Genomic DNA, 23,579 nt, shown 5'->3' on the forward strand with positions numbered 1-23,579 from the left:
AAATGGCATAGAATGCATTATGAAAGGCAAGAAATCGTAAATATGATAACTTTGTTATTTTTCGTCTCAGGTCCAAAAGTAGGGTACCATTGAACTAGTCTCGGTCCCCTCAATTCAGATAGATACAGTGGAATTTTGGGACTTTAGTAATAAGGGATGTTGTATACATTACTCAAACACTCTGAACTGCTGTGAAAAATAGTTTTTTTTTTCCATTTCAATACTCTTACCATCTTAAGTAAGGGAAACTGGTGCCAATGCTTTTAGGTTCATTTGTTCATCTTTATAGTGTTCGTACTTAGTGACTTATGCCTGATAATAAAGATATACATATATAAAAATTAAATTTTTATCACAATAGAAGTATAGTTAAATAAAGTTACCTTCAAATGAGACAAAATCAACTAAATTTAGTGGATGATGATATCACCTTCTTAGTTGAATCTAGATTGCACGACGCAATCTAGATACTTTATTGTGGTAATTATCAATTTTAGTTAACCTGAAATAGGTGCTTTTGTTTTGATCACAAATTACATGTTTGAGAGAAGCCTGCAGTTCATCCATGCTGTCTGTACCCACACTAGTCAATACACTATTTGTAAGTCTTTTGATTTAATTTATATGCAGTGATTTGTATGCCACTCTTTAATTCACTCATCTTCCTTGCTCTCCCCAACATTTAACTGGATGCAGTCTATCATTATTCAAAATTGCAAATTGAACATTTAAAAACATTTTTTTCAAAAAAATTGAATCACTTTGATTTTCTCTGCAAATTGGTTAGTACAGTAATTTATTATGATCAGAAGTTTTATTGAACTCTGAGATCATACTGCCAAATTTATTATTATAGGAAATTAGTGTCTTGAAATTTTTTGAGCTCAAGACAGTATAGTATACAGCAATATAATGCATGATATTGCAAAGACTTCCAGATTTCAAAAACAAAATTAAAATTTCTTGACAATAGAAAAATTATAAATTAGTATTTTGGAAAAATTTGATGTGGAGGTTTAAGGTTTTTTCTTTTACACACACACACAAAATGCAATATATTAAAATGAATATAAATTATTTATTTTGCAAAAATATAATTAAATAAAACATTTGTATATATACACATCTATAACAAATGAGAATCATCTGATACTCATACTAAATATATCGGCATTATAAATCGTTACGGCATTTCTCCGTTTCTTATCCTTGCTAACTTCGAATCCTTCCCAAAGTCTAACAGTTTCGTCTGCTGCAGCACTTGCCAGTGTGCTTCCTTCTGGAGAAATGGCCAGGCTTAATACTCTGCTTCTATGACCTTTGAAAGAATTTTAAATCATTAAGTAATTATTTTTGGTATAAAATCACATATCTTATTAGTTAGAAAATCAAATGACTAAATGAGTCACACTAAAGTGCAAAAGCAATTAATTTTCTTGAATCCATTTTATTTGCATTTAAGTTTAGCTTTTGAATGTTTCAAAAGCATTTGGTAGTTAACATTAGTGTAGATAATATATTTCCACAATATTTTTCTACCTATATAATCTACTACACTAATGTTAACTACCAAATATTTATATATTTAACATTATTAAAAGGTCAGCTACTGAATCCATGTAATATTTGGTGTAGGATAGACTAAATGACCCAAAATACACATATAATAGAATCCATTTATTGTAATTGGAGTTGCTAATAGGAAGGAGAGGGACCATTTTTTTTGTGAGTTTGATCTGGAGAAGGAAGTGAGTCAACTATCTCTCATTTCTTCTCCAGGACATTTTTAGTTATGAGGAACTTAAAACTTGGGAAGTTTTTGTGTATAACGCTTTCTAATGATGTATGTGTACCAACAGTGTTCAAAATTGAATATATTCATTATATTTGTACTTTACAAATTATAACAGAGAATCATAAAAAGAAAATAATATAGTAAATTTATCCTTTTCCTGTTTAACATTAGTGATAAACATCCTTAGATTCCTGGCTCTAAATGTTTAATGGGTATAATGTAGATTATAATTTAGGGTCATGCACAAAAATTTAAGTTAAAATATCATCCTGTTATCATAAAATTTTTAGGTGTATAAAAATGGTTTTAATACTGCTTGTGAATTTGTGTGTGTTCAGTATTAACCTTGTTTGTACTTGTATGCTGCAAAGTTGTAAATTTTATTGTATGATACAAATATACCCCCTGCATAATTTTACACTTAATATTTTGTAGCTACACTTACTAAGTATGAGTGCATTTAATTAATAACTGCTAAAACATAAGTGGCCTAAAGCTGGCCAATGAATCTATGAATAATGGATGCCTTGAAATAGAGATGGTCATACAGTTCCTCTTCTGGAACTGTTTTGAGTGCTGAACTGCCTAGGATGAATTTCAAGGAACAAAATCAACAAATAGAAAACGTTATTCCTTTGTATCACTTTGCTATTTCATTTCCAAATACAAACTATTGAGAATAACATGATTTTGAGTGTTGATAATTTATTACTAATCACAGACATTTTATTTATGTATTTGTCTGTCATAATTATAAATTATTAATAAAAATATCAATTTTCAAATATAGTATGCTCTTGTTATATAATGCATGTAGGAAGATACCATCTGATAAACCAAATGACCAATATAAAACTGATGTATCTATTCTTTATTGACTAAAGTGTTTTTATATTTGGAAGAAAAAAGACTTGTATATGATACAAATGAACAATATAAAGATACAGTAATCCCTTATTATAAATTTAAAATACTCAAATGTTCACAGAACAAGTTCAAATCCAGACAAGAGTTCTCTCTTCCATGAAAAGCTGCATTCACAAAAATGAAAACAGTTCCAGTCAGAACTATGAATGTGAACATTCAATGTGAAACAAATTCCAATTCCTAACATTTTCAGTTAGGAACTAACCACTCAGCACTTCAAGGTAGAGGGAACTGTGTACTGCTTCTTTCGAGTTTTTTATATTACTGCTTCTTTCAAGTTTTTACAACTTGGATATAATATAAATAACTATTTAATCCAATTTTCCTTGATTAAGATGTATATAATCATAAGGGGGGGGGGCAATACCATCACCTAATCTTAGATGATCATCTTTTATGAGATATATTATTATTTTGAAAACTTTATGACTTCTTCCAACTATTGCAATTCATAACTTTGCAATTATTTTTTTATAGGCTTTAGATGAAATAAAAATCAAAATTAGCATGTTAAATTTTCAAAAAGGGAGTTGATTTGTTTCTAAACATTGTTTAGGTGAATGAATGAATGTTTTTACTTACCTTCACACACCCTCCACAATTTTTAAGAGATGATGAACTTAGATATCAAATACAAAAAGTTTGTATTTTTCAAATTAAATTACTAGACAAAAATTCAATATCTACACTAGTAGTCTTAATACTTTACAAAAAACTATTAAGACTTCATTATTTATACAAGTAGAAAAATGTTTAGCTAACTTGATATCACTTAAATGTTTTTGTATTTGAGTTTAGGAATTTGAAGTTTAATAGAATATTAAAAAGATATAAATTCACCTTTTAAGTATTATTCAATAACAACAATACATTATGTTGGGAAAAAAATTACCTTTCAGCTCAGTTAATTTTCTTAAATTTGGGTATTTCCAAACTATTAAGTTATTTGATGGCTCTCCATGAGCAGAAACAAGCTCATGATGATTTTCTATCCACAAAAGATCACAAATCTGAAAGATAAAAAAAAAAATAAAATGTTATTTTACTTATTATATTTTTTTAAATATTAGCCTAAAACATAGTATATTATTACTTGAGAATTTGTTTCAATGCTTTTTATGCATGTTCGTATATTAATGTTCCATATTCGAATGATCTCATCATCAATACCACCACCAGTTGCTAAAACATTATGTTTCCACGGACACCACTTTATTGCCTGAAAAATTTATTTTAAAATCAGCTGTGTAGATAGAGTCATGGAGTTGGAGTCAAAAGCAATTCTTGAGTACTTGGAGTCAGTAAAAATGGACTGACTCCAACTCCTAATAAATTTAAATTGTAATATAAATAAATAATTTGTTAAAATGTCTTGTTTTACAGATTATTTATTCAGGTTATATTTTATATTCAAACAATTCTTTAATCTTGAAAGTAAGAAAATTGATAGGGAAAAATTTACCTGATTTTCTTTTATAGTTTTGTTATATCCTTTGTTATTATTTTATACTGTAGTATTTTAATAAAAATAAAACTTTGTAACCTCATTGTTTATAATTTCTTTAATAAATAAAGTAAAATTCAATAACCTTAAAGCTTTAAGAAAAAAGACAAACTAAAAACAAACTCAAACTTTAATAGATTATAGTTGTAAGTAGTAGTTTAATGATTGACATTGATAGTGATGAAATGTTTTGTATATTTGTGCTTTTGATCAATACAAAAATTACATAATTAGTATATTTATTATTTGGTTCCTATATTGATATATAAATAAAGGAGTTGTAGTCAGAGTTGAAGCTTTTATGTACCGACACTACAGCCCCATTTAAATCATCATAAAACTGTTTTAATAGAGTAAATTGTAAATACCTTAACTGCAGATGAATGATCTGAAGTAGTATATGTTGGTATATTTTGATTAATTGAACTCCAAATATGAAGCTGATTATCATTTCCTCCACTAGCCAAATACTGTCCATTGGGTGACCATGTTAAACCACACACTTCTTTGTCATGAGCAGAAATTGAATATATATATTGACTTGGAATTCTGACATCATGATGATGGATATAGCCAGTCTGTGATCCACTAAAATAATAATAAATTTCAGTTTCTGGCTATTTGATACAATTGTATTTAATTGACTTTGTAACTTACCTACTTAAAATGTACGCATTCCAGGATAATGATGGAATTCTTCCAATATGACCTATCATAGTTCTTAATAGTTTTTCTCCAACTGTATCCCATAGCTGAAGTATTAATTTTGTATTTTAACACATTAGTAACAAACTGATAAGTTTTATTCTACTAAAATATTCAATAATACTTATTTGAAAAGTATAGAAATAAGATTTTATATATCATGAAATTATCAGCCATAGCCTTAAATGAATAAAAATCTTATTCTAAATGCTTTAAAAATAAATGAGAAATTCTATGAAAAGACTCAAAATGTTCCAATACACCAAAGGTGAATAAAAACTTTAAAATTACATTATATTTGTGCTTTATTACAAGTAAAGAATGCTTAAACAAGCAAAAAAGAAATTATCTATTTACTCTAAATAGAGATTGTTATCAGAAAATAGTTTCAAAAATGTTTACATTTAAACAATTATAACAAAACTATATTGAAAGAGTAATAATTCTTAAATTTTAACATATTTAAAAATTGTTTTACCTGAATAATACCACTACTGATTCCTACAGCAACAACATATCCATCTTCAATCCAAGCAACTGATGATATATAATCTAATGCATTTTCTACGTGGAAAAGCATCCATGCTCTATCCTCAATGTAATTCCATATATATAAAGTGTTATACAGAGCAATTGCCAAATTTCCATTTGATGACCAGTCCATTAGCTTAAGATCTATAAATTTAAGTTCTTTTTTAAAAGTGCTTTACACTAAAATCTCAAAATTAAAATCTTAAATACACAGTTTCCTTAACTTACAATGGGGTTAAATTTCAAAAAATACACCGTACGTTGAAAATATTGCAAGTCAAAAATAAAAAAATAGACTATATGCAAGCTTATACAGTACATAATGTAAGTTTGGGCTGTTGTTGATTTCAATAGCTAAACTTATAAGTGATCACCATAACTGCCTTGCTTAGATATTATCTGAAATTTCTCATTGAGAATAGCAGCCTTATTCCTCCTCCTCACCAGTAGCAGGAGGCACTTTGTAGAAATAATGGGTATATTGTAAAACACGAGATGCAAGATGATATATATAAGAAAGATCTTAAGATAGATTAATAATGCATCATTAGAGCAGTTTGAATTTAAATTCTAACCATATTCCTGCACTTTCACTTCACTTGTATTGGCCAGTATATGTTGAAACATCAACAAATGATACATTAATTAATTATTAAAAAGTTCAACAAATACAGTGTGTTTGGCTTAGATGTTTAATAAAAAGAATCATCATCATTAACAAAAAAGTTACACACTCAGAATTGCCAATTAGTACAAAACTTTGCATACGGCTATCTGGATATTGTTCTGTGAGATGGTATTGGAGGCATTGGATATGTGATTGCAGGCTTTGATGCATCAGACACTTATCTGCCAATGGTACAGGATCTGTCAACAGAGACAAATTTGCATGCATGGAGACTGTTATGCATCCTACCATTAACTCCCAATTTCATTTGCAGTGATACAGACTGCTATGGGCTGGCAGTATTTTGTCTTCAGCTACAAATCCGGGTTATGTTTGGAAATGAATAACTACTGTATTAGTGTGGAGGATCACTGGTGTTCACAGTTGAGCAGCACACTTTCCCATTGCTGGTGTACTATATGCCATCTTTAGTAGTGGTAGATAGGAGTGTTGGAAGTAACAAATTTCTTAAATAATTAATAATTAAGTGTGTGCGAGATAGTAATATTGCTCATTTTGGTGTGATGTCATTACTTTGTGTTACTTTTATCTTTTACTTCTTTCTTTTACAAAAGTTACAACTTGTTAAAGTGTTTAGTTAATTTTTTAGTTATCATTATAATTAAGAATCTAACTAAGTCTGTCTATTAATGAGGACCTTGATGATACAGTGGTATGTTCAGGAAATTCTGTGCCCTTGGTTTTGCCTTTCATGGGAGACTTCAATTTGTAATATATTTCTAAATACAAATAAAAATTTCATGTCCATACATTCAGGAATTCAATTAGCATGGGCAGAGTTGACCTTTCCTTTGAAGCTCTTCTCTGCTTACAAATATGTAAATTTATTAAAACACTCTCTGGTACCAGATTCTTGTAAAAATATTCCTGTGGTTGTGAAGGATGTGTGAAGACATCAAATTTTTATTTGTATTTAGTCTTCAATTTGTAATATGTTAAATGTATTTCATCCTGGATTTTTTTATAATTTAATTTTCATAAAATTTTCCCTCATCAAAATAAGCTAATACATTAAACTTAAAAATAGAATTCTTTAAATAACAAAGAAGTGATTGAGTCAATTAAAGTTTGAATGGAAAACTAAAAATTTAAATCCTAAATCACAATTTGTGGAATGTTCAGTTGGTTATAGCTACATTAATTTTACTGAATTGAATTACTGAAAAATTTTTTCATAAAAATATTTGATTTAACTTTAATAAAGATTATTATTAATTCCTCAAATGATTAGTTACTGTTAAAATAAAATAGGAAATCCATAGTTTCATATAAAATCAGATGTAATAAGCATTATTAATCAAATGATACAGTTGGATTCTTACTGAACTACGACATGTTTAATTAATTAATAAGATAGCAAGCAATTTGGACTAAAGATAAACAGTTGCTATAATTATGTTAAATTTAATAATTATAAATGATTTAAAATACTGTGGAAGAAAAGATTGGCCTGGAATGGGCACTGCACCTTAACCCACAACTCCGGCTTTATCAGTTAAGCCACCCAGACCTCCATCCAATCTTCATTTCTAGACTAATTTTAGATATACTTTTAGATCAGACAGTGGTTCAGATAATTTAGATCATCATCAGTTATGCTATCTTTAATTTATTTCTAATTATTAAATTTAACAAGGAATAGTGGTTTAACTATCTGTACTTATCTCTAGTTCAAATTGCTTGCTCCATCTTATTAATTAATTAGCCATATGAAGTCTGATAAGAATCCAGCTGTATCATCTGATTAGTAAATCCATATTTAATTTAAAGATCACAAATGGTATTAAACTAATGCATATTTTCACTTTTAATTTATGATTGATATCATACAATAGAAAAATTTATGAAATTGAAAAAAATCTACGCATTCAAATAAATTTTTAAATATTTAATAAAATAAGGCCTACTTTTTAAATTGTTATCTAAAATAACTTACGATAATCATCCAATAGATCTGGTGCATCTAATATTCTTTCGGGAACGGTTGGTATGTAACGATTTGGTTTTGATCTCAATTGCAAAATTTCTTCATATTTTTGCCTTTTTATTAGTTTATCTATAAAATAAAGTGATCATTATATTTAGTTTATTAATTATGAATTTAAATATGTATTAAAGATTAGTAAATTTAAAAATTAATAGAGAGGTTAACAAACTTACTAAACAATCTGTACGAAAACAGACTTAATAAAATTGTCGGATGTCAAGAATATGTATTTAATTTAAGAAATTTTAGATAAATTGGATTTAATAGCAAATCAATTGAACAGTTTTTTAATTTTAAATAATTTTGACAATAATTTGTAAATAGCTGTCCTGTTTACAAATTACATAATGAACCTTAAAATATGGCATGTTAATTAGATATTACAACCCTTATTTAAGTTTGAAGTTTTAATTAGTAATAACTAAAAAGGTATGTCAAAGATAGCAATATTGGAAAATAAACCATTTCATATGCTATTATATGAATACAGTGGAACCTCGCTTAACAAGCATAATTCGTTCCAGTGTCTTACTATTAATGCGAAACAATTTTTTCCATAGAAATTAATGTAAAATACGATAATGCATTCCACCCCGAAAAAATACTCAAATGTTTTATGTATATCATTTATTCAAAAAACATTGTACAATATACACTGTTAAGGAGCGTGAATCATCATCATCTTTTCTTCTAGCACAGAATGAACCATCCTGGAATGAGAATTCGATTTGCAGAAACAAACCAAAAAAAAAAAAAATCACAGCTAATATGTTTGATAAACACTCCAAATGATATGCGAAATTCTTGGGTTAAGTAATGTTCAAAATATAACCACTTAGTCGGTTTGTAACATAACACAAAATTTATATTTACAGTAAATGTACAAAATAATACAAATCAAAGTCACAATTAAATATGCACAAACACTAATCTAACGACAACCGACTATTCCCGTACAAATTCGTCGAAAGAACTCCTTACGATCAAACAAACTTGTAATTAATAACACCTCCGAGTCAGGAACAAGTTCGTACTAAACCACTGGAGACTACTTTATCCAGATTTCCGTAATGTCCGACGAGAGAGTTAGTTAGCACTTCGATAACGACGATCCTCCTCCAATCCGATCTTCCCGATACGAGCCCAGTCGATCCCGATATGGACTCACGATACGAACTCAATACGATACCACCCCCGTTCCCGCCGAAACTACGGCTTAAATAGTCTCAACGTTCGAATCGTCCGCCAATCAAACTTGAAAGTTTCCACAACGGCCGACAACGGTCACTTCCCGCTGGCCAATCGTCTGTCTGTCGTCGATTTGAAACACAACGGATCTTCTCACGGTCGTTTCTAACGGCCGATCCTAACGGCTTTTCCGTTAAGAAAGTTCGTTATAACAAAACAGGGTGGAAATCGCACGCCTAGGCGATTCCAAACCCTACAGGTTATGTAAAGGCTATAATTAAATATTAGAAAACACTGTCTTGGAATACATAAATATTAGAAATTAATTAATTTGACTAGAGGTAGGAAGTTATGTTTCCATCTCATATTAAATTTAATAATTATAAATAGTTAATTTTTAATTCAGATATTTCTAAAATTTAATTTGGAATCGGTCATTAAATTTAATGATCCAGGAATTTGGCATATCGTTTGGTGTGTTTATTATATAACAGGCTATGGTTGTTGATGTTTATAAGTAATATGTGTGAACACAAGTTTGGAAAAATGTGTGATCACAAGCGACGCTAAGATGCTAGCGGAACGAGTGCTAAACACAGACTGATGGAGCATGCCGCACATGCGCAATTTGGGACTTCCCTCTCCTCATCACTCGTTATGCGAAATATCGTTTGTTAAGCGAGGCAAATTTTTACAATTTGTTTTGCTCGTTATGCGAAATACTCGTCGTGCGAGGTGCTCATTAAGCAAGGTTCTACTGTACTCCAAAAATCATCAAAATCTGCTGGACTGAGTTAGTTCAGAGGTTCAGACTATCAGGATATTTATTTGAATATTTGTAGTTTTAAGAGCATCTGACAATTGAATTTAATATCTTTTCTAATAGTATGATAAATTAATAATTCAGATTATTATAAAATTATCAGTACTTATGAAAAAGTTTCACACTTATGGATAATGCATGTACTAGTAGTAGTGTCACAAGTTCTATACAAGATTATGAAGAAGAGAATGTATAAATATTAAAAATATTAACTGTATATTTTCTAATTTCTCAAAAATTCTATGCAAATAAAATAAGGATAAATGAATAAGGGAAAGAAAACTAGCAACAATTGTATTTCCATGATATTCAATAGTATTAATATCAGAATATCATGGCATATCTTAGCATACAATTTATTAGATATAGGCTACTGTAGATTTTCAAAAATTTTAATCTTATAAATTTATTATTCATATGAATTATAAAGAAATCCATGGTATAGTTCTACTGTTTACATTACATAATAGCTAAAGAAACCAAAAATCAAACAAAAATATTACAGTAATATTTAGATAAAATTAAATTTTTGACCTTTATTCTTTTCTGTATTATACAATTTTCTTTGGAGCATATGTGGATACCATCTAAAGATATTTTCTTCAATCTTTTCATTGAGTAGGTATGTATAAATAGTTGTGTAAATCACATGTTTTACAAATAAACAACACCTAAATGTGATTTCCAGCAAACACAAACAACAATTTTTATGTCGCTGTGAGAAATCACTTATTATATTCCGTAATATGAATACAACCATAGTCTACATCTTCTAGATATTGTGAACAAACAACAAATTTACTGCGCAAACGTTTTCGACCACCATTATTAAAAATACAATCTTTTTAAATTTATTTCAGGCAGTTAGTCTTATGTAAAATATAAAACTTTTTCAAAGTGTTTTTAAAGCAGATTAATTTCGGGTCTCTTTTTCTTTAATACTCAAACTCTGATGTGATTGCCATTATTGATATAATAACTTTCTGATCTAGGTTATTAATATCAAAATGTTGAATTCAATCTATATTAATAGTGTGTTAGAGCCAGAAGAATAAAATGTTTTTATCAATTTTGTGAAGGTATTGATAAGAAAAAAATTGGTAAGGCTGTGGAAAGGTATTAGGTGATTGCAAAAATTGCAGACAATATGGAAAATGCACAGATGATAAAAATTCTCACTTTGTCTTTCATGTATATTAGAAGTTTAGAAATTTCTTTAATGATTCTGGTAGATATTTCATTGAGACAAAGTTTCCATAAACAAAAATGTTTAAATATTGTAATTAAATTAAAGAAATATTAATTAATGAGAAATAAAGTTAATATGGGGTTATGTAATTATTCATATTTGTTATTAAGAAGCATTCAGTACTAAATGTATGTTAAGTCAGAGAAAAGCATAATTTGCTAAGACAGCTTTTTGTAATTATGGGGGGGAGGGAAATCAGACATTTGTAATTATATAAATTGTCCTTACTAGTCTTTTTTTATACAAGTATGTAACATTTACATAAAAGTAATGATTTTGGCTATTATAAAGTAAATAAAAGGTATTTAAAGTTAGGATATAATTATATTTGCAATTCCAACATTTTAAACTTGGATTTTACTTCTGCAATTCATTGTTATTATTTCTAAATTTTGTAAATTTTAATCATGAAAAATCTATCGAGAGTTTCATAATGTTCCTGACTGTTACGAGTTTTATTTAAAAAAACATATTAAGCAAAAATTAAAATTGTGTGTGGTGCCTTCTGTTATCAGATATTGTTAATTACTATAAAATGTCAAAAAGCTTAATTTTGAGTGTAGGCACAAGTTTTATAAAAAAAAAAAAAAAAAAAAAAAAAGTGTAAATATTAATAATGAGTAAAATCATCATTAAGTCTGACCCTACTAGAGATACGGCCCCCTCGACCTTTAACCACCAAAATTTAATAGCATCAATGTCCCTCATATACAAACCACCTTGCCAAATTTCATTACTTAATCTTTATTAGTGTTGCCACCAGGCCAGTTTTCACCTCGAACAAGCCAGTTTTTAAATTCACGATCTGGATTAATTATTAATATGTCCAGTTTTTGTAGAAATTGTGAAATTATGATAAAACACAATAAATTTATTAAAATATTTGCGAGTGGTTCATTTTAACAGTTAAAGACTAACTTCACACCCCCACCCAAACTTATCCCTATGCTAAGAGTAGCAGAAAATATATTTACAAGCTAGAATTTTAAAAGTACCTCTGGCAAATATTAGGTTTGTTCCAACACAGTCCCTAACTGTGTTGGAAACTGGCATATGCATTGTTCAGTTCTTGGCTGTAAAATGACATTGCCCATGCCTCGTATGGTTTCAAATTCAAATCAATCAGGGGCTTCTGTTGGAACAAACCTATTGTAAAGGAAATGTGACAGTTTCAGTTTACAAGTTTATAATTTCTATTTTAATTATTTAATATGACAACTCAAGAAATTGAAAACCCAAAAAAAAGGAAGTGAATTTGTAAATTTAATAAAGATTGGCTGACAAAATGAATTTCAAAAATTGTTACGACCTGTTCGAGAATCTGATGAAATGGCTAGGTGTTGTTTGCAATATTACATTTAATGTAAAGTAGAATGGTGTAAAAGCTGTAAAATCTCACATGGAAGCAAATACTCATAAGCAAAGACTCGCTTATAACTCCAATCTGACCCAATTTTTTTCAACAGAAAAGTTCTAAAATTGATGATCAGGTAACAGCAGCAGAATTGACACAAGTTTATCATGATGTAAAGTTAGCAATTCCATATTTCCTGACTTGATGGTTTGTAAAAATATAAGACTTGAGCCTACAAAAATTGAATCTGTTGTGCAAAATGTATTAGCTCCCTATGCTATGAATTAATTATATCTGTTGCAAAGCATTTGCCATTTAATGTTGCCTCAGATGCTTCTAATAAAGGTAATAAAATATTTTAAAATGTCTGCGTCAGCAATTTATAAAAGGTGGCAACACTAATCTCTACCCTATCCTGAGATATTAAATGAAATAGACACCAACACACACATGGAATTTTTTGCCTTTCTTTTTACTTTTTTTGGATTCAGATGGTCTCAAAATGTGGAGATTTGCAAAAAACACTCAGAGGGTCAAATTTGACACAGTTCCATTACTCTTCCTTTTTTATGTGTACATAACAGCTGGGAAAGTAAAATGAACAACTCACTCAAATTAAAATTAGCTGATTAGATTTTTTCAGTACTTTTTCAAAATATTTTAAGGATGAGTAAAAAAGTGCCTAAGATGGCATCAAGACAAGTGTGGAATGCTCCCACTAATTTATGGAATTTTCTAGATTATAATTCCAGATTTATGGCATTCTTTATCTTTTCCCCGAACAGTTCATCTTAGTGCACTTGATGCAAAGTGGTTGTGATAAAAATTACAATAATTAAAATAATTATATGCTTGAGAAGAAACTTTATTCTAAAAAGTTTGCAGATTTGTCTGAAGGAAAAAATAAATTATACTACCTTCTATTGTTGATTTTCCACTGAATGATAGAACAGAATAATTCTTCAATGTCCTTCCTGATAATAGTGTGGTTTCTAAACGTTTTTGATATTCTGTTTGGTCAACATTTGTAGCTTGTTTTCCATTCACTGTGATTTTATAATGACCATCTCTGTATTTGTTGTTGTTCTATTTGGTATGAATCTAAAAATAAATATATACATATATATTATGCACATTTACTGATTTTTAAATGTAGTTAGCTAGGAAACTTGCTATGAAATTTAATGACATGAAATGACAGTACCTATCAAAATGTTTAGCTGGTGTTGACGTTTTTCTTGTAATATGCTTATTTCTTTTCAGTTTTGACCTTTCAGAATTTTGTGACAAATTAAAGCTGTTATCAAAGTCACTGGTAAGATATCCAGATAAGTCAGAATTGCTCATAACATCAGAAGATAACTCTAAACTCACAGGTGTTGGAGGAGTTTTTGCTTGAGGTTTATGATTGCTTCCTTCTAAGATATAAAAATTTACATTTAAAAATCAATTATAGGAACATCTTATTAATGAATAGTGATTCATTAATAAAAATTCACTTTGTGTCATGTGCAAAAGGAATATTTAGACAAAGTTGAGTTAAAATAAACATTATTTTGTTATAATACACAAGTTACTACAACTATATTGAATCAGTAATATAACATTGAACATTACATTGAACTACATTGAATTATAGTATAACATTAACATGATACTACATTGAATTATAGTATAACATACAGGATAGTCATAATATATATACTCTGCATTATCAATATCGAATATTGAGTTAATTTATATATACAGTACAGTATATTCCAAAAGTTTCAATACATAGGAAAATCGGATTAGGTTCATGGATTGTTCTTGTGGTCCCATGGAGTGGTCTGAGATTCTCAGATTTTAATCCTTTGATTTTTATTTGTAAGATCACTGGAAGGCTTTGGTGTACCAGGAATAAAAGATGGATTATCTAAAAGATTGCATTCAAAGTTAAATTAGGTACATAAAATCTGATGTGTTAATAGAAGTTCACTTTGAGTGAGAGTGATACATCATACATGTTTAGAAAGATCCCTACATGTTTGCCTTAATTGTAAAATTTTCTAATAATTGTTAAATCTTCCTATATATTGTGACTTTTATGACATCCTGTACATTGCTATACTTGTTGTGGTTTGACATTTCAAACAAAAAATTAAGATTGTTGACAAAAAAAATACAAAATGACAAACCATAACTACTACTATGAATTATCAGTTTTACAAAGATTTTTTATTTCTGAAAATAAACTATAAGCTCAATGTTAGATGTGGCTGATGGCTGACTTTTATACACAAGATGATCATATTGATAATTGATGAATATAGTTGTTCAGAGCTCTCTGTAGAAAAAACTATTGGGCAATTTCAGTCAAATTTATTATGTATAATGTCCTGAGTATGCTGTTTTGATTTTTAAGAAAAGTTTTACTCCAATATTCAGCCATTAGAGTGAAATTTGGAACTGCTGTCCCCTTAATGCACACACAATGTATATTTTCTAACAAATTTTAGGATTTAAGAAACAAAGTGCAGTAATTTTATTTCATTTACAGATGTGGAATTGATAATTGTGTCATAGATAAGGTGCTATGTGCCCTCCATTTCCATGCTCTAAAAACTGCATTTGCTTTATAATGCACACAATGGCAGAATGCAACTGACCTACAGGAAATTATCACGTGAAATTGTCTTTTAAGATAGCTAGATTAAAAACATTGCCTTTGATAAACGAGACTAACTAGTCTCAACTAAAAGTCACAAGGGTTAAGATCTATGATCATGTTGGTCATAATGTTGGAGATGATCAGCTAATTACTCATCTAAAAATTTTTGTTGAGGTAAGGCTTGCATATTTAAGCTGATATATAGAGGTGCCTCATCTTGCATAAAGATTATGGATTCTGACAATTTTTCTGCCACAGTGCTGGGATGACAAAGTTTTGGAGAATATCTCCATATCTAGCGGCATTAATAAAATATGTTGCTGGCCCAGATATTATTTTTTTTAATAGGAAAACTCTCTAAGTATAAATGATAAAAATACTATGAAACATCACAACATTATCTTTGGTGAGTGCAATGGAATTTGTTGATGATCATGTAAATTTTTGTTGGATCAAATATAGTAGCATGAGTGTTCACATCATCATACAAATGAAAATGAGCATAATTACTCAACAGAATCCATAGGACCATGCATCATCAACTTCATCTGAATTACACATTCTCATGGCAAATATTTTCTGCTTACCATTACCACTAGAAACAATTGTTAACTGTGGAAGATCTTGTATGAATAAAAAAGCAAGAATTTTTGCAAAACTTTCCACACTGTCATGTAGAGCAAGTCTAATTGCCTTGATGCACTACTGTTGCTATGAGAATTTTGTACCATAATGAGGCACTCTCATTATGGTACAAAATGGTAATATCTTTCATTTTCAGATGTCTAATCAGTTTACAACCCTGTTCAGTTTCACAGTAAAAGTTTATCTCCTCAAAATGCAAAATAATTTTTCTAAAATTTTTAATAGTCAGAAGAGCTCTTTATAAATCTTTCAAGTGCTAGGCTGGCATTACTGTTTCATTGATAGAAAAGTTAGCAAGTAATGAAATATTAGGCAAAGTGAGCACCATGACTGTTCACCTATTGAAGAATTGTGAAGAATGCTTTGTGACATCTTTTATATCCAAAACATATGTAATATGTAGCAGAAATTTTGAAGTAAACATTTTCTAAAAATTAAAACCACATATTCAAGACAGTGTATGCCAAATTTGGTGGAGGTTTGACTAATAGTTTTTCCTACATAGAACTCTGAACCCCACTCTTTAATTATGATCACCCTGTGTTTTAGTAACAATTTATTACTTTTTATAATTATTAAAATTATAAAAAGAAATAACCTTAATCTTTTTTAAACACAATTTCTCTACTGTTACTTTGTACACAAGTTTTTATGTACAAATTAAGATGCGTCAACAGAATTAATTTTTAATTCAGCACTTCTTGAGCTTCTCTCTCTTTCTTTTTCAGCATTAGAAGCTGATGACAAACTGTCTTGAGCTTCTAAAATTACTAAATTCCTTATGTTTTTACATATAAAGTTACTATTTTTTAAATATATTTAAAATAAGTTAACATCTTAATTTTCTATTACTATAATATTGAAATTATCTAAATTATTTTCTTAATCATTACATAATTACATTACCTTCTGGCACAGCAAGATTAATTTTTATGTTTTGTTCCTCAGTTTTCTTTTTGTATTTAGACTCCATTTCAGAATTCTCATTTTTTTCACTTGAATGTTGAAATTTAGCCAATGGCGTTAGCATTTTTTCTAATGTGACTATATTAAATAAAGCAAAAATAATACTTTAGTTCAGTAGCTTGTAAAATAATTATATTATATATATGTATACATTCATATATACAGTATTTTAATATGTATTCATATATTTTTACACAGTAGGTGCCACTTATTGTAAATTTCAGTTATTGTTCTCAGTTGTCTATTATTGGGCTGCAATTTGAAAAAACTGTAGACTCATAAATTCCCATTGTTATCTGTCCATCCATTGTCTGTGTCTTTCCTTAATCTTGAGAATGGAGTTAGTTAAATAGACAAAATCAGATATGGAAAGCTTAGGGGCAGGAGGCCCCAATTAACTATATAAGAACTTCCAATGCAAACCGGAAGCTATGTTATTTCAATTCAAAAATTTTCCCCTGAAAGGTGTTAGATAGATGACCAGTGCAACTCTATTGTTAAAAGAAAAGTATGATGTACAGGAGCAAGCCACTACTAATTTGAGGTGGAGAGCATATATTTTAAATTAAATAAATTAAAAATAGGATTCAAAATTACAGCCCGGAATTGTGAAAATGTCACAATAAATAATTGCTCATTATTATTAGAATTAGTATGCCCCAAAACAAGCACTTAATTAGAAATGTCTTTTTGTGCATCTTTTATGATGCACCTACATTTTGTACACACCCTGCCTACTTATGTACAGATGCTCTCATGAGAAAAATTCTGATTTTGCATCTGCTAAATTGTGGATAAAGACAGAATGACTAAAAGTTATTGTTGAATATTCACCAAAAAATATTTACAATGCAAATGAAACAACACTATTATTGTGCTATGCCTGATCATGGCATTTGTGTTTAAACATGAAACTGTTAAAGAACTTAAGTCACTGAAGGAACATATTAATTGACAAAAAAAATTATGCACCCAGATAAAACTGTCCAATTACTGTAAAACTCATCCTATAGCTATGTTTCAGGTAGGTAGTAAATGAGTACAGTTGTGGTCTGATAACATGAGAGGTAATGCCACCAAAGTGCTCAAAATTACTACTCTGGTATCTTATAAAGAGACTTAGTGTGTTCAGAATTTTCAGTGTGCTTGTTTCTCGGAAGTATTTGAATGCCAAACATACTTTTATTGCATTATACAAGACATTATGCACAGCTGACAAGAGTTTGAGAAAGGCCACATCATCACACTGAGATACAGAATGGCTGTTTTACCAAATTGCCTGCCTTCTGGACCATTCTGTGAGGTGATATTGGTGCAGTGATCATGTGTGGGCATACAAATGGTGGCAGGTTCTGTATGATTTAGATCACCAGGGGAGATGACTGTGATACAAGCACAATTAGCTACAATGGTATCTGTTTACTATCCAGAGAGACAGAAGCCTAACTACAGAACCCTCTCTCTTTCCTTACAATTAGCAGGCAACTAGCAGAAGCACATTTTCATGAAAAATAACTGTTACTTATTTGCTATTAGTATTCCAATATTATTGGCTTTGTTTACAATGGTTCCTTGACAGAGAAGCATTGACTGCTACAAATTGGCAATGTAGTATTTTAACAATAAATTCCAGATCTATTTGGGAACAGATGACCACTGTTCCCAAATAGTAATGTGTGGATCACTGGTGAGTTTTTCAATCCACCTTTGCTGTTGAGCAGCACATTGTTAGTCTCCAGATTTGTTGCCCATCAAGCATTTGTGGAACCAGACGGGATGCCAACATTGATCTATAAGTGTGAGAGATTGGTGGCAGTTGCAACATCTGTGGACAAATCTATTGTAGGATAGCATACAGTGCCTATGTGCTTCTATGTCTGACTGTATTGCTATACATATCAAGGCAAGAGATAATCTTACAAGATACACTCAAACCTGTTTTTGTGCGATTTTTTTATTTGTGCGATTTGTTTTGTGTGATTTTTTGTGTGCGGTATATGAATTTCAATCAAATTGGTATACTGCACAAAAATAATTGCACAAAACACATTGCACGTGTAAAAAATCGCAAAAAAAAGACCGCACAAAAACAGGTTTGAGTGTACTAGACATTTCCTTAAATTGTACCATTGTTTGACAGGAAATTGTTTCTTTGCTATGATATTGTAATCAACTATTATCCTTCCCATTATGTTTACACTAATAGTTTCATTTGATTGCAATGCAGCCTTCTTGGTGCAGAATTTTTTTGACAATGCATGCATATATATATATATATATATATATATGTTTTGCATAACTATTATTATGTAATAAATTAAATAAGCAGTAAATTATTACTAGTAAATTCAATTACCAGATTAATTACATAATATTTTTCAGTGAGAACCATTATCTGAAACTGCAAATATGACTAAATATTAATTGAATTATAGATATAAATATAAATAGCAAAAAATGAAGTAAAATTTTAAATAAACCAAATATTTAAAAATAAAAGAAATGAAATAAATACATTGGTATGTTTAGCAATTTTGAGTCTTTCAAATTCATCTTCAGAGATGCTAACAAAAATAAAATGGACTGAATGCAGTTTGCAATGGTTAAAGTGTTGCACAATATTGTGAAAAATTTATTTTGTTTAATACATATTAAAATATAATATACAATACATTAATAAAGGTAACATATATTTTTAGATCACAAGTTGGAATAAGAATCAATAAAGAGTGAAACCTTATTGGGAAATGTTTTGAGAGGGTACAGTGAGCCATTTCCAAAATGTTGTACTGTTCAGCATACTACTTTTAATTAACTAGATTAGTTTTTCACTACACGTCTTATATATTTGTTTACATTTTCTGAATTTATCATCTCTTTGTACTTATTTCTTATTTAGCATTTTATGCTAGAATGAAGAAAGTAACTAGAATAAAAAACCAATGTAATAATGAAGAATCAGGTTTTTTTTAATTGATGATGAACAACAACTTGCTATCAGCAAAACAGAAGTAAATGTATTTGGAAAGATTACTTTTGAAAAACTATTAAATGAAGACCTAGATGAGAAAAAGATATCAGTATATATCAAATGAAATGAGATAAATTTCACTCTTCTAAAGGCTGTGGAATGACAGATTGTAGAGTAGATGATCTGATTTATCTGAAAAATGAATAATAATAAATCAGGAAGAAAAACTCCAAAAAGAACACATGTCCCTGTTGGTATTTTTCTGGATGAAAGTTTTTATCAAAATTAAAAATAAAATTCCACAAGGAATGCTTTCCTTATAGTGTATATGTGGACTGCTTTGGTCTCCAAGAGATATTCCTTAACAATAGACAGTTACTGTGTAGAGTTTATTTTATTCAGTTGACATAGATAAAAGTTTTCAGATCATCATTGAGAAAAATAAAGAGAGATCAAATAAGAAGCTAAGCCATAAGAAAAAACTGAAAACAAAATAAAGAAAAAACAACAACAACAGAGAATAGTGTTTTATCATATAAAAATGAGTAAATATACTCTTTGTAAAACAATATTTGAAGTAAAGAAGAGCAAGAGATCAAGAGGAAGACATTAAAAAAAAGAAGATAGAAGATAAAATTACAAGAACTTGGAACAAAGGTGTAAGAGTGTCAGATTTGGAAGAAGAAATGGATTTAGATATTCAATACTTTCCATAACATCCTCCCAGACAGGGATTTTTGTAAGTGACATCATATTAAAAACTTTGAATAACAAAAATTGAACAATCCAACAGTGGCATAGCGAACATAACTGGTACCCGGGGCACGACACTTTATTGGCACCCCCCTTCCAGAAACACACAGTTTGTCTTGGAGACCATTTGAGCACCCCTCTGCGAGTGGTGCCCGGGGCATGATACACCCCCCTCGCTAAGCCACTGCAATCCAATGGTTTAAGTATTCCAGTCCAGTTTGATACATAATCAAGCAATTTCTTTTTATATTTTGGCATTCTTTCTCCAATTCTGCATTTTTCTACAGAATTTTATTCACTGTCAATGGGAGAAAATTTGTTTCTAACCTAACTTTTAAAATATCAGAAACTTCTTTCAAAATAGACATTGTTTCTATAACAAAATGATCCTAAGAATATTTATTAAGTAATAGAATTCATCTGAGACTGTTTTTAAAATAATTATATTGAACATTGAACACTTCAAATACAAAATTACTTTAATAAAAAAAAGAGAAATTAATTAAATATGAAACAATAACCTTCACCTTTAACAATGTATAAAGGCTTCTGTATTATAGCTAAATTTTTTATAGAAATATGTATGTGGCTCTCCATCCCATCATCCTACTGTAATCAGAAAATCTTAATCCTAAAAAGGCATTCTTCATAAGGTCTTTAAACATAAAAATTGAATAGTTTGTACGGAAGATAAAGATATGTAGACGATTCTTTTTGGATGTTTGAAATGTCAACTCTCCAATAATAATTGTTGATAACCGAAGAATTAATAGTAAGCATGGCAGACCAAGAACATGTATACATATAAAATATCTAATGCACACTTAGATATATGTAGCATATCTTAAACATTAAAAAATCTTTAGAAATGAATCCATATCATTAGTTGGCTTTTTCAACTTACCCAAAAACTTGATACCATATCTGGCACTTTTTATCATAAAACTTCTCTAGATAGTCCATGCCCTATCAACTCTTAATGGTCAACAAATTTATAGTAAATGAATATATTTGCTGATGATTATATTCTAATTTGTCAGAAAATTCTGGGATATTAATAAAATTTCCACACCAAACATGTCCTCCAATGAACTTCATTCTTATATTAATGTTTCCATATGTAAGGACTGATGGTATTTTTACATTCCTGTCTATTTTAGTTGGAAATCATTAAAGATATCTCAGAAACATTGAACATAGTAAACATTAAATTATCTTGCAACATAATCTGATATTTAAGAAAAAAGAAATAAGCTGGAAGTTTCTGAGATGCAAATATGGAAAAAAACAAGAGACCAGTTTAATTGATAGACACGGGTCATACAATTACAAACTGACAATGATACAGACAATGATTCATATCCTCAGGAGTTACATAGACAAAACAAGAAAAATGATTGCAAACATGAAAATTCAAAAAATTGCTGCTAATATAGAATTAAAATGCAAAGGTACGCAGTATGTTCGATAAAAGAAAATCTGCAAAGTATATGACGATAGACATTAGGAAAGTAGAGATTTTGACATTTTAGGTAAACCATTAGAAAATTCCATTAAAAAGTCAATTTTGAATGGCATAAGATAAATTAATAAATAAGTCAGTTTTTTCTTACAACTATATTAATATCAATAAGTTATTATTTAGAGAAAAAAGTTTTGTGATATTTATCACCATTTTATTATACATAAAAATGTAACAATTCAATAGAAATTATAGAAAAGGTAGAAATAAAAATTTTGGATCTTATATTACTAAACTTAATTTTCTAACTAATTATTCAAATTATTTTTATTGAATTTAAAAACAGCAAATCATTAATTTTCTGTATAAAAATTTATATTATTTTTTATATTTAAATAATGATAATCACTTATAAATAATAATAGTATAATCATCATTAAAAAATAAATGATTTGTTGTTAATGTTTCTTGTATTAATATCTACTATGCCACTTAATAAAAATTTTAATTAGTTTTACCAAAATAAAAAATTTAAGCAAAATTAAAATATTTACTCACCTTAAAAATTGAATATTTATATAAAATCACTTAATTAGAATTAATGGCCTTTAATATTTGTATAACTTTAAAAACAACAATAACTTTAATATAATTTTTTAAAATGTAAAACTTTAACGTTAAAAACCCTCACGCCGTTTATTCGCACCAAATGGCATGCTTACTTGAGAACTTACAGCTGATTATGACGTCACAGCATATCAGCTATTGGACTGAGTCAGTATACCTCGTGACGTATTATCAGTCATACTTGAAATGGGTTTACTTATGAGATAAACGCAAAACTTGGCGATCTGACTAATGAAAATGTTTTAAAAAGTGTAATAGATTTCTTTAGTTGTTTTCAGTTGAGAATCGCAGAAGACAAATGACTTAGATATTTTCTTTTTTTTATCTTTGTTAATCTCATTAAATTGTGAATAAACAAAAGGATTAGCTGATTCACAATAGATTGCACCGATTAGCGATATCGACACTATAATTGAGATACGTCATCCTAGCTTTGGTCTCTGCGTTTGAACACATTTGACGTCATTTCCTTTATACAGGCACCCCTCACTTAAAGACCGAGTTCCGTTCCTACGACCCGTTTAAAGGAAATTTCAACTTGATAACATTGATTTAATTTGCGTCTCTTACACAGAACATAAAGATACAATCGGCAAAGATTATAAAAATGATTTACTAAAAAATTTAAAGTGCATTCATAAAAAAATAAGCACTTTAAAAGCCTGAAACTTGGAATGTTTTTTTTAGCTACTTTCTGTATTTAGGATCTCAAACATTTCAAAAAAACAATAACAATTGTGTTTGCTTTTTGGTC

General features: G+C 29.0%; 1 protein-coding gene across 2 annotated transcripts; it reads right to left on the reverse strand.

The window, feature by feature from the left end:
* Nucleotides 1-1,108: 1,108 nt before the first annotated feature.
* Nucleotides 1,109-22,897, reverse strand: LOC136980443 (cell division cycle protein 20 homolog). 2 transcript variants are annotated; one of them, XM_067276549.1, is made up of 11 exons: nt 22,757-22,897; nt 16,953-17,090; nt 13,956-14,166; nt 13,669-13,852; nt 8,087-8,206; nt 5,410-5,606; nt 4,884-4,978; nt 4,595-4,814; nt 3,816-3,941; nt 3,615-3,732; nt 1,109-1,318 (listed from the first exon to the last, which is right to left on the reverse strand). In XM_067276549.1, exons 6-11 carry the CDS (start codon nt 5,593-5,595, stop codon nt 1,143-1,145), a joined length of 921 nt encoding a protein of 306 aa, XP_067132650.1. In that variant the 5' UTR covers nt 5,596-5,606; nt 8,087-8,206; nt 13,669-13,852; nt 13,956-14,166; nt 16,953-17,090; nt 22,757-22,897; the 3' UTR covers nt 1,109-1,142. The 2 variants fall into 2 exon arrangements, with proteins under 2 accessions (XP_067132650.1, XP_067132649.1); XM_067276548.1 differs by having other exon boundaries at nt 13,956-14,169.
* Nucleotides 22,898-23,579: the final 682 nt, after the last annotated feature.

This window comes from Centruroides vittatus, unplaced genomic scaffold (assembly GCF_030686945.1).
Source record: "Centruroides vittatus isolate TY-2023 unplaced genomic scaffold, ASM3068694v2 contig_7, whole genome shotgun sequence".
NCBI classification, from domain to species: domain Eukaryota; kingdom Metazoa; phylum Arthropoda; class Arachnida; order Scorpiones; family Buthidae; genus Centruroides; species Centruroides vittatus.

Bases quoted from the DNA above. Each gene is read 5' to 3' on its own strand.
- LOC136980443 (XM_067276549.1), bottom strand. From the start codon at position 5,595: ATGGACTGGTCATCAAATGGAAATTTGGCAATTGCTCTGTATAACACT. The intron at 3,733-3,815 runs GTAATAATATAC...TTTATCTTTCAG, and splicing joins GCATTGAAACAAATTCTCAA to ATTTGTGATCTTTTGTGGAT. The intron at 1,319-3,614 runs GTAATTTTTTTC...ATTCTTTCAAAG, and splicing joins AAAATTAACTGAGCTGAAAG to GTCATAGAAGCAGAGTATTA.